Source organism: Parambassis ranga, chromosome 10 (assembly GCF_900634625.1).
Source record: "Parambassis ranga chromosome 10, fParRan2.1, whole genome shotgun sequence".
Taxonomy (NCBI): Eukaryota; Metazoa; Chordata; class Actinopteri; family Ambassidae; genus Parambassis; species Parambassis ranga.
In genome coordinates, this window is record NC_041031.1 from 5144667 (window position 1) to 5155750 (window position 11084).

General features: G+C 42.5%; 1 protein-coding gene across 1 annotated transcript; it reads right to left on the bottom strand.

Annotated features, from left to right (window-relative positions):
* Window positions 1-507: 507 nt before the first annotated feature.
* On the bottom strand, window positions 508-10876 carry ints6l (integrator complex subunit 6 like). The gene is made up of 19 exons (XM_028416571.1): window positions 10604-10876; window positions 10407-10484; window positions 7542-7691; window positions 6609-6698; window positions 6295-6478; window positions 6044-6172; window positions 5699-5862; window positions 5440-5592; window positions 5103-5235; window positions 4890-4984; window positions 4690-4800; window positions 3773-3988; window positions 3527-3653; window positions 3298-3440; window positions 2967-3195; window positions 2497-2877; window positions 2313-2406; window positions 1985-2083; window positions 508-1863 (listed from the first exon to the last, which is right to left on the bottom strand). Exons 1-19 carry the CDS (start codon window positions 10799-10801, stop codon window positions 1839-1841), a joined length of 2799 nt encoding a protein of 932 aa, XP_028272372.1. The 5' UTR covers window positions 10802-10876; the 3' UTR covers window positions 508-1838.
* Between the last annotated feature and the right edge of the window lie 208 nt (window positions 10877-11084).

The window sequence follows — 11084 nt, forward strand, 5'->3', positions numbered from 1 at the left end:
TGCAAACTCTCAGTGTTTAAGATGCACACATTGGTTTCTGCTGAATGTGGTAAGATATAAAGTTAATCTAATCAATTAAAAATCATAGCTGAAGAAAATATTGAAACTTATAGCATAGCCTTGCTCAGAGGTCAACTCAGACATGAAAGCTGATTTAACAAGATATAAACAGACAGGTAAACCTTTATGTTACACAAAATGTTTTCTTCTCTCTTTCTCTGTATCTTTTACAAATACATTAATTTTTCAGGCCTTTACACTATTGAGATAAATACACTGGTCACAGTGGTCACTGCCTGTAAATAAAACTCCAGCCGTCACTGAGACATGATCTTCACTATCCACTAACAGGTTTATATTTCTTCAACTTAAAAGCAAAGAATTTCAAACTTAAACACAGACCTAATCTATCCGATCACACATAAATGCACAGCCTATATTGTTATGATTGTACCCAATAATTGATTCTCACTTTGGAAGCAGAAACACACACACTGAGCCACAGAAGCAGAGATACCATTCTACTGGTGGTTTATTTATTGTTTTGTAAAAAAAAGTATGTTCAACTTTCCACTTTGTATATGTATTTAACAATTTACAAAAATGGCTTTAAACATTTCTTTCAAAATATTTCTTATACTCTGAAATAATCAAATTCACAAAAATAATCTATATTCCTATGAACATTAAAAAGTAGTGAACATCTGTCGTAAAAACAAGGAGAACAAAAGAAGGAGTGCCGAGTCGAGTTTATGCAAAAAGCAGCAGATTACCAGCTGTTTAACTTCAACAAAAGGCCGTTGGTCAGCTGAACCTGGGCAGCTATGAAGCGTCCTTGGAATAAAGCTGTAATGCTGTGGACTACTGGAGTGCTTGTGGTGTGGTTGGGTTAAAAGGAGTAAAACTCTAAAAGGAATACCAGCAGTTGCAAGCACTGAAGCAACGCTCTATTGCTGTAATGGCAGGTAAGAGGAGAAACACTGTTTCCACTTTGAGACACTATCGTGAAACTGTACCAAGACACTGGCTCATCTACAAATTGATCCATTTTGAAATCATGTAGGCTACTTATAATAGGAGTTTGTCCTTTTCTGACCAATAGAATGAGACTTTACTTTGGGCAATATGGTAAAGGATACAGTATTTTGGTACATTATATATTTATAGGTATGTTTACCTTTGATATGGTAATACTGAACACACAGTATTTTTGCACAGATGTTTCCATCTGGACCTGTGCTTTCAGAATTAGTTTTACACCGTGGACATTGGTACTGTTAAATATAGTTGCTCATAAGTCTGGTTTGATATTGCCCAACCCAAGTGCCAATGTAAAAATAAAAACCAATGTGATAAAAAAAGACATCAATGTGGACGAACAACAGTGCATCCATCTGCAGATATAACACTAGGAAGGTGAGGGTATGTCTGCATGGAGCAGAGTTCTCCTGCCAGCCATACATTAACATGAGTGCACAACATTTTTACTCATAAAAATAGCTGCAGTCATACAAACATCTTTCAGACCAGCTGAAGAAAGGTCTGTTTGAAATGAATTACATCAGCAGCAGGACTCAGCCAGTGTATTCATTGCTTTGCCACTCTGGTCCTGCTGGCTTATTGTGTATGTCTCTAATGGAGTGAATGTGTGTGTGTGTGTGTTGTCAACTGAATATTGTGCCCATACAGACAAAAGCCATATGGATGTTTAAGGCATCTGTCAATATGAAGAAGGATGATAGTTCTCTTTACTTATCCCCCATGAAGGTCCCTCCTCCAGTTAAACCCTCTGACAGGATGTGATGTAACAGCATGGCGACAGTTGGGAGTGTCTTCTGTCAGGCAATGAGTCTTGTTCCCTCACTGGTTTCCAAGTGAAGAAAGATATCTTTCATGATGGTGATGTCCAGTGATGAGCAACATATACTTCAGAGGAGAGGAGCCTCGTTCATTGTACGTTAACAAAGCAAGCACAGCTCACTACCTGCCATGGTCATTGTGAAGCTGTATGGATGTTGCCTGATTCCCCTCTAATTTGTTGAGGATAGCCTCTAGCTGCTGGATCAGTACCCGCTTCTTGAACCTGTTAAGAGAGGCAGGAGGAATTCAGAAAGACGCAGGAGATCAAATGTGAACACGACATTTATTCACAGTGCTGCAGAATAACTCAGGAAGAACTAGGGAGAGCAAGATTCCACATTCATATCACCTACATCAAACCAGTTCAAACACCTAGGCAGTGAAAATACATGAAAGGACATCTCTGGTTTAGGGACATCAACCTATTCTGAAACTGAAAGTGAGTCTCTTACCTGATAGCTTCTTTGATGGCATGTTGGATGAAGTACCTTTGTACATTGGCTGGCCCTTTCACCTCTTTCATTAGACTGAGTATTGCTTCAAAGGCTTAGAAATACATACATACAGACACAGACAGATCAGTATGACTTACTTTACCTCATCTATCCTAAACATGAATGTATGACTTATACTTACTCCGTCCGGGTTTGCGGACCTCTTTGATGATCCGCGTCCGAAGCTCTGCTTGGTTGCCATCTAGTGGGGGTATGAATATGGTCTCGAGCACTGAACTGTCAGCTTCAGAACCATCCAGCTGGTTCTGTGGACTCAGACGTTCACAGTTGTGTTTTTCCTCCAATGACGGCTCATCAAGAGGATCTTCTGCCTGCGTCTCCTCCGTCATACTGATGTCCTCCACCCGAATCACTGCTCCTGTCCCAGCCTTGTCCTCTAAGCTTGGTGAAGCCGGACTTCCCGTCTCAGTGTCTAGCTCAGCCGGCCAGTTCTCGGTAGAGTCAAGACCAAGAATGCTGTCACCGTTGCTGTCAGGGACCACCATGTTGTTCCCATCCACTCCTGATAAAGTAAAAAAAGAAATCTTATTTATGCTGCAACATTTTAGTCACAGAGTCTCTGAGCATCTCAGCTCTAATGTTTAATCTCACCTTTGTGCTGTGGAATGGTTTTGACCAGGTTCTGCTGCCCCTGAACCCCAGCTACACACTTTCCCGCCGCCGTATGGTTGTTCCCTACTGGAGTCTGTGGCCGCCGCAGCAGCGGAGACATACTTCGCCTTCTCTTCATAGAAGCAGCAGAGTTGGAATCACTGGAATTTCCTCTTTTCTTGTTTTGGGGGCCTGCTACAAACTCATCTGCCTCATCGATCATCATCCCCTGGGAAAAAAAGAAGATGAAACAACATTACAGAATGGAAAGGATCTGATAACAACAACTGCACTAATATTAGACTAGCAGTTTGAGGTAAAATCTTTTTACCTTCTTGTCCTGCTTGAAAGGATTCCCAAACGTGTGCAGCCGTTTTGGTTGATCAGGGTCAATTTCTCTCAAAGGAGACGGCATCATTTTCAGGTACTCCTGATAGTTTCCCATCTGAGCCACTGGAATACTGTGCAGGTAGTCTAACAACCACAGGACATGCACGTCTCTTTAATAACACTGTAATAACTACCTGTACCTGTCTATTACAAATGAAACATAACATTACCCTCATCTTGGCCTCGGATCAGTTTCATTGATGTCCGCAGCAAGTTGGAGCGCATTCTGGTGAGCTGATCCAGAAGGTTCCGTCTTGGGATGTCATAGGCATTACGATACGTTTGAGGTTTTACATCCTGTGAGCGCATTTAGACATCAGTCAGAGAAAACCCATCCAATATTGTTATCGTTCTGTGTTCTGCCAACAGGAAGTATGTCATATACTGCAGAAACATATCCTTGTTGATCTATCTACCTTGTTGAGCAGGGCAATCTGGAAGCCTGCGAACTCCTTAAAGTTGATGTCCACCAGGCGAAGCGGGCCCTCCCCTGTGATGCCCTGCAGCAGCTGCTTAAAGTCTCGCCGATGGGCCAAGGAAAGGGAGCTGGAGTGGTTCTTCACTTTTATGCCTGTTTCTTGAGGAGCCTTTTTACCCACCGACACAATGAGACGTTCCGACTCGATTTTTGCCTTTAGGCCAAAAAAAAAAAAAAAAAAAGAGACAATATACAGTTGATAAAATAACAGCTCAAAAATGAGAGCAGACCTTTCTACATGTTTCACTATTTTGTTTCTTGGCATCTTTTCAAACATTTAATACAGATCAATACACATGAACAAAAGCAAACACAACGTGTCTTTGTATAAATTTCATTCTGTGTTGTGTAAATATGAGAGTGTTACTATTACCCAGGCAATACAGGGCTTTCATACACCCTGTTCTGACCTCATGCCCTGGTTACAGAGGGGTGCAACAGAGTTGCGTGCCAATCTGCAGTAGATGCAGGCCAGACACCCACTCTTCTGCTAGGCCACACAAGACATTGAGCAAAAGCAACATGAGGAGAAGCTTGCCCAAAAGCCACAACTTTCAGGCTTCAGAGAGCAAGGGAAGCTTTGACTCAGACAATGCTGCATTATGCTTACTGAAATGTAAGAAATACAAGCAACATGTAACTCTTTCTTTTCTGGAGCGTGAACTCAGGCAAAGTTTTTCTAACTTAAATCTTTGCCTTTTGTCACACGCTACAAAACATCTCATTAGTAACAGCTAGACATTTCCTTAAGGACACAGTAAGTAGTGCAGTGTATTAAAACTCCACCATCACTGCTACTCCTGTCCCCCTGCCTGAAAATGTTCCTAAGAGAACCAGGGTGCAAGCGTCACTGACCTGCTGACTCAGCTTCTTCAGGTAAGAAATGACACTGTAACTCAGGCCACAGTCCATGGTGTCGGCAATAAGGTTTGGAGCTCCCATCATCCTCAGCGCCTTCTTTAAGGGCTGTTGGAGATAGCAGATGAAATTGTGGATGCCAAGGGAAAAACAACATGAATCTATTTATCGGCATAAACACTGTAGCCTTAGCTTACCAAGAGGTAGTATGGAGGCATCGTCTTCAGGTACATCTCAAAGGCCTGTCGCCACTTAAGGTTCGCTTTTAGTTTATGCACTTTGAACAAATCATCTGACAGGAGACAAAGAGGAGTGGACTGTTAGGCATGACGGGCTGACTCCATCCACACTGAGATGGCGAGCATCCAAATACTGATGCACTGCATATTAGGTTTTGCAGTATGTCTTACCTAGGAGTGGGAGGAGGACTGGGTAATTGTAAGGCATGACAAACAGGTTAACACAGGTGAGAGTGGTGCTGGCTTTAAGATATCCAAAGGGCTGTCCTATGTCACTTTGCTTCCCACTGCTGCTCACAAACACCTGGCAAGGAAATTATAAACATATATTTCTTGAGCTTTGTAAGAAGTAGATCAGTACTTCACTGCTGTGGTATTTAGAGTAATTCACAACTTCCTAAGGCTATAAATACAAATATGAATCTAACAATCTTACTATTTCTGGGTTTCAGTCCCAGAGCCGACACCAGGCAATAAAATGAGTGTGCTGAGTGTGTATTTATCTTACCTGCCAGCACATGTGTGGAGACTTTCTTTCCAGAATGTATTGGGTGAGTGGAGAGGGCTCCAGTTCATACTTGTCAAAAGGAAGCTTGTCAATCACCATGGGCTCACAGTCCACACAGGAGAAGCGCACCACAGGGTGAGCAGAGCGAGGTGGCTGGGAGCAGAAGATGGAGATGATTAGAGAGCACTGGAAGAAGACACCTGCAGAAGAACAGACCAGATAAATGTGCTGTTAAAGCTTCTCTAGCTTCTCTGCTCACCAAGGTTGGGGAATTCTGGTCCGGCCAGAAGGACTCAGGTATGGGCCAATGCCCCACTGGCACCCCCGTCTTCGGGTTTGGTCGCACGTAGATAAGTTTGTGGCAGCTGTGCCAAGGTTGTGGGTTGAAGGATGACACGGGACGGCTTGAGTCCACAGAGTTATCTGCAAAAAGGAGCAGGGTGTCTATTTAGAGTGGTTCTCAGTTTATTGTGAAACTGCACAGTGAAAATCCAGAATTAGAAGATTCTCTTTCTGCATTATCTTTGCTGCAGAAGTGGAAGTGGAACTGACAAAACCTGAACAAGTATTGGTCGTTGCCTTTTTGACTATTCAGCATACTCACCTTCCCCAACAAGAGGTGGATCTGGCCCAGTCTTCTCGAAATTAATAACAACACCACTTTGAACTTTTTGGACCAGAGACTCCAAACACTGATTTAACATTCTCTGAGTTCGTACACAGTATGATCGCCCTGGGAGGAAAAAAAAAAAACAAAACACAGGATACAAAGCAATCAAGCACAAGAGAATGAATTATTGAGTTCTACCCCAAAAATGCAGACACACGATGAATGAAACGAAGAGAATGTCAAACCTCCAGTGACTTCACACATCTGTGTGATGGCTGACTCGTCTGTGGGGACGCTACCAAGTTGCTCATTGTCTGATGTAGCTGCTCCTGGCAGCCTCAATACCAAAGCGAACAGACGCTGGTCCCATCGGAAAGGCTCTTTGGTCAGCTCGCTGCCTGCCAAAGGAGAGTTCAGAGGCAGGTGCAGCTGCAGAGTAGCAAGGATAAAGGGTGATGGAAGAGGATCGTCAATTTTTAAGGCAGATAAAGCGTGGAAATAAGACGGCATTACTACAAACTGCATATAGTAGCACCATCACATTTGTTTGTGCTCTCACCTCATCTGGCACCCCAGAGGTGTGTGTAAGCTTGTTCCCATCAGTAATAGTAATGATCACAGATGGCTCAAGGAAGAATGGGTTACGGCCCTGAGAAAAGAACGATAACATGCAGCAATTAAATCCAGGGTTTGGGCAAACAGCAAGCGCCTTGTTTGAGCCCTGAAACACTCCACAAGGCGCTGCGGCTAAAAAAAGATTCCTATCTTCTAAAACACAAATTGTAATTGGGCTCATGTTTTGGCTAACGGTGAATACAGGCATAAGAGGAATCCACATAAACACAGTAATTAGTATGGAGTCGGCATCACACCCAGGGTAATCTTTGCTTTGTGTCAGAATGCATCTGTGAGCTGCAGTTTGTGTTCTGTTGTTGCTTGTTAAGGACAGAAGCTGCTACCACTGTGCTGCAGAGGTCAGCCTCGTCTAATTCAAAGAGAGTGTTTACATAGATTTACACACTCCTGATGCAGAAACCTACTGTCACCGCTTGAGTGTAGTAATCCATCTTTGCCCTTTGAGCCGAGGGGCTTTAAGAAAACTTGTGCACAAGAAGGAGATGACCACGTTAAGCCACTTAGTTTTCACCTGTGGATGCTTAGCCTTCTTCTTGGGTCATTTTTTTTCTTCTATGGCATCTATGTCTATAGCTGCCTTATTCAGATTACTTTAGATTCTCCTATTTCTATGTCAGAGCGTATTATCTTTAACACAAAAGATCAAGTAGATCTGCAGTTAAAATCTGTCGATCTATGCCACGGAAGTTACTTAAATACACCAAAATAAATCACAAGCACTATTTTTCTCTTCTTTACATATGTGACGTTGTCTTCACATCCATTAATTAATACTCTTCTAATAAAAGAACCAACAAAATGCTCACAGTAAGCATCTGAAAACATGGAACACTTATTGTATGTCGGTGCCAAATACCTGTCCGTAGTTGTCGATTCCCGAGACGAGGCGGTTAAGGTTAAGCAAGTCAAAGGCTGTGCGAAGAGCGTGGCCCAGTGTGGTCAACCCAGACGCCTGCAGGTTCTTTAGCTCACACATGAAAGTTGCATGGTTTTCCTTCCAACCAGCCTGCAACACGGAAGAGCGTGATGAATAAACTGCACAGCTAAACAACAGGCAGAAGAAGAAGCCTTATGTCACAGCGCAGGGTGAGCAGCCGCAAACTAAAATAGATACACTCCCACAGATACACTATATAATTACAAAGGAAAACAGAGTGTTCACTGACAAGAAGCAGCTGATTAATGCAAGAGGATGCCACCTTTGGTACCATCCACAATCCATTGTTCAGTGCAATATAACATAATATAAACAGTAATGAATAATAGCATTACATTGAAACAGGACACATTAAGCTCTGGAAACAAGATGATACTGTCGACATTTAGTCCCATATTTAGGATTCCTATTTCATACGTGACAAGTTTAAAAAACATACACTTCTCCCTGTTACTCGTCCTCTGTGACAGTGATAAACTCCCACAGGAGAGGATGTGAGTCTTGGACTTTTCTCCAGTGGGGTCAAGTACTTTACTGCTGCAGCTTCATGCCTAATCTAATGATGACCTGCAAGCTTACCACTTCCTTTGCAGGGAGAGGGAGGGGAGGAGGCTAAAGACACACGGCGATGAGGAGCAACACAGAGGGAGAAAAAAATGTGTCTGTATCAACATGCAGTATGCTCTAAATCAGGCCAGTGGGTAGATGTTTGGATTATCATGGGATATTATTTCAAAGTCAGGATTTAGGTGGAATTTCTAGGAAAGCACTGTGTTACATGAATGATATTAGGTAAGTATTATACAGTCACACAACGGACCTCACAAAGCTGCTGAAGCAAAGCTGAAGGTGGAAACACATTCACAGGCTGTTGCGTAGGCCAGCAGAAATATAAGGCATAGCTTGCACTCAATAATTCACACTACAGAATCTTTCTATTTTTTTCCCCTGCCCCATCTCCTCTCTCTGCCTCTACATCAACAATTTATTGCTTCTGTAACTGTGCAATCAGAGTATCCTCATTCAGCTCAACCTTGTCCTTTCATCATAATCCTCAGTGCACAAAGCGGGCAGAAGCAACAAAGGAGGGGACGGCAACAAAAGACAAAGACAGGAAGACGAGTTGAGGACAGACCTAACAATGAGAGAAGAACTTATAGGCAGCATCTCCTGGATGATCGGTGTGTGGGGCAGGAGAGTGACAACTTGGATTAAACTGGCTGTGGTGGAACATGTAAGACTGTCCCAGCGAGCTGCACTTTGGACTACATGAAGCATGGCAGCAGCATACACTCATGGTTTTAGCCCTATGGAATAAAAGCCTACATAGTAATGTTTTAAGGGTAGGGGTGTGAGCTGAACACTCTGCTTTAGCAGTGTTTTAATGTGAAACTCAGTGAGGTGAAATTTCCTGTGTCATTTTGTGTAATGAATGATTGATGGTACACTGGATAACACAAAAGGAGAAGTAGTTAATGTCAAGTTCACCTTAAGATGAAAATATATCAATAACAATATGCAACTTATCATTATATTTCAGACATTTCTACCAGATCCAACAACCTATAGCCAAAGGAAATAAGTCCTAGAAGTGACAAACTGTAATAAGTGATAAGATAAACGTGTAAATTAATATAATGTTATATTTTACACCCTGACATTTAGATTTTTTAGATTATTGCTATACTTATCCTGAACCATTCATTATTAAAAAACTTCCTTTTTTGTTGCATGTGTGGTAATTACAAGTGTGTCCCTCATGTTTTGACACATAAAGTACTAGACTGTATATAGTTTGCATTCCATATTATGAGATGTACAATATTGTCACATCTGGTCTGATCCCTTTAAAAACCTGCAGGTGTTCAAACTGCTCTGCAAAGTGCAAAAAAAAAATCAAGGTATAAAAAACCAAGAAATGTGGAATTAATTAGTCCTTTTAAGACCTTTTTTTGTTTACTTTATAACATGTGTCCAGCTCCAGCATTTTAATTATGTGGTCGTGAGGCATGCAAACGTAATTGTTTGGCATTGATGACATGGAATGGAGTAAACACTCACAGCCACAGAGTCAGCCATGCTCAGAGAGGTTTCTCTCAGACTTCAGGGGTTCATGGACTTAGCTTTTGGATCTTATTGGGCTCAGAGAGAAAGAGAGATGTGCCATCTAATAAATCAGGTCGTTAGGTTGGTGGGGAGGACAGCTTTGGTGACATTAAGCCCATTAAAATATTGCAGTGATTGTCAAGTTGCATGTTTGTATTTATGTGTGAGTGTTTCTATACTGGGCCATGATACTGACAGTATCGGCATGACAAATACTGTTTAAATGAATAATGATAATCCGATTCTAGCGAACTCATAAAAATAAAAAAAAAATAAAAAATCTTATGATGAAGAGGGCTTATCAACTTTCAGCCCAGAATGACCAATGGTAATGTGTGTCTGGTGCAAGGGGCGGGGCAGAGTTTGATTGGCGGGCTCCTCGACCCATCCACACATTGTTCTGTTAGAAAAAAGAGTGACGTCAGAGCTGATAATAAATCTCTCCGCCTCCATCTCAACGCCCGAGACTTCTCTCAACACAAAAGCAAAATGTCCGCTGGATGTTCGGAGGCAGTGCAGCTCCGGATCTGCGAGTGTTTGGAGCAATAATTTGCCGTTTTTTTTTGCCACCGGGAAGCCGCCCGACACTGACTACAGACCAGAAGGACAATAAAGTCTTACTGACAGAAAAATATGTTCGTCTAGTCAAATGTAAAAATTGTATCAGTTGCTAATTACCTTCACTCCGTATGGTGGATCATCGAATGTAACTAGCATGTACCTGTCGCCTCTACTAGCCGGGTCTCGAGCACGCAGCTGTCAAAAAAGAAAACCAAAACAACATATATTAATTTCGACCGATCTTGCCCAAGGAACCCTGTTCTCACCATAGGTACATACTTGCTGAAAAAAGTCGGGGTAAAATCATTCTTTACCTTCATAAAGACCTCAACCGCGCCTTTAGCAATGTCCAGATACGTCGTACCCAAATAAGTGCGCTGATTCATAGAGGCGGACGTGTCTAACAGGAAAACTAAAATAGGCATTTTAAATGTAAAGCCGCAGTTGTATGCTTTTCTAAAAAAAACTGTTATCCACATATGACCTATCGTGCAGCCAGACAGTTCACACATGTGTGTATTTGTTATAATAAGCCCCCCCTCCTGCAGAGGGCCGCTTCCTCTGGCCCCTCTCTATCTGCCTTTCTGGAGGTCTGTCTCGGCTCGCGCTGTTCAACTTCTGCTCCTAGCCGAGTGGAACGCCCAGCTGCCTCCTCTGCGCCGCCATTGGCTGCGCTACATTCCACTGGCCACGCCCCTCACTATATAAATATATAACGGGGTCGACATGGCTCGAGGTTGTAGTGCGTGTTCCTTCCCGCTTTCGGCTGAGCGTGTGTCCACAGCACAGCTAGTC

Bases quoted from the DNA above. Each gene is read 5' to 3' on its own strand.
- ints6l (XM_028416571.1), bottom strand. From the start codon at position 10,801: ATGTGTGAACTGTCTGGCTGCACGATAGGTCATATGTGGATAACAGTT. The intron at 5,236-5,439 runs GTAAGATAAATA...TTTCCTTGCCAG, and splicing joins CTCCACACATGTGCTGGCAG to GTGTTTGTGAGCAGCAGTGG. The intron at 4,985-5,102 runs GTAAGACATACT...GTCTCCTGTCAG, and splicing joins AGTCCTCCTCCCACTCCTAG to ATGATTTGTTCAAAGTGCAT.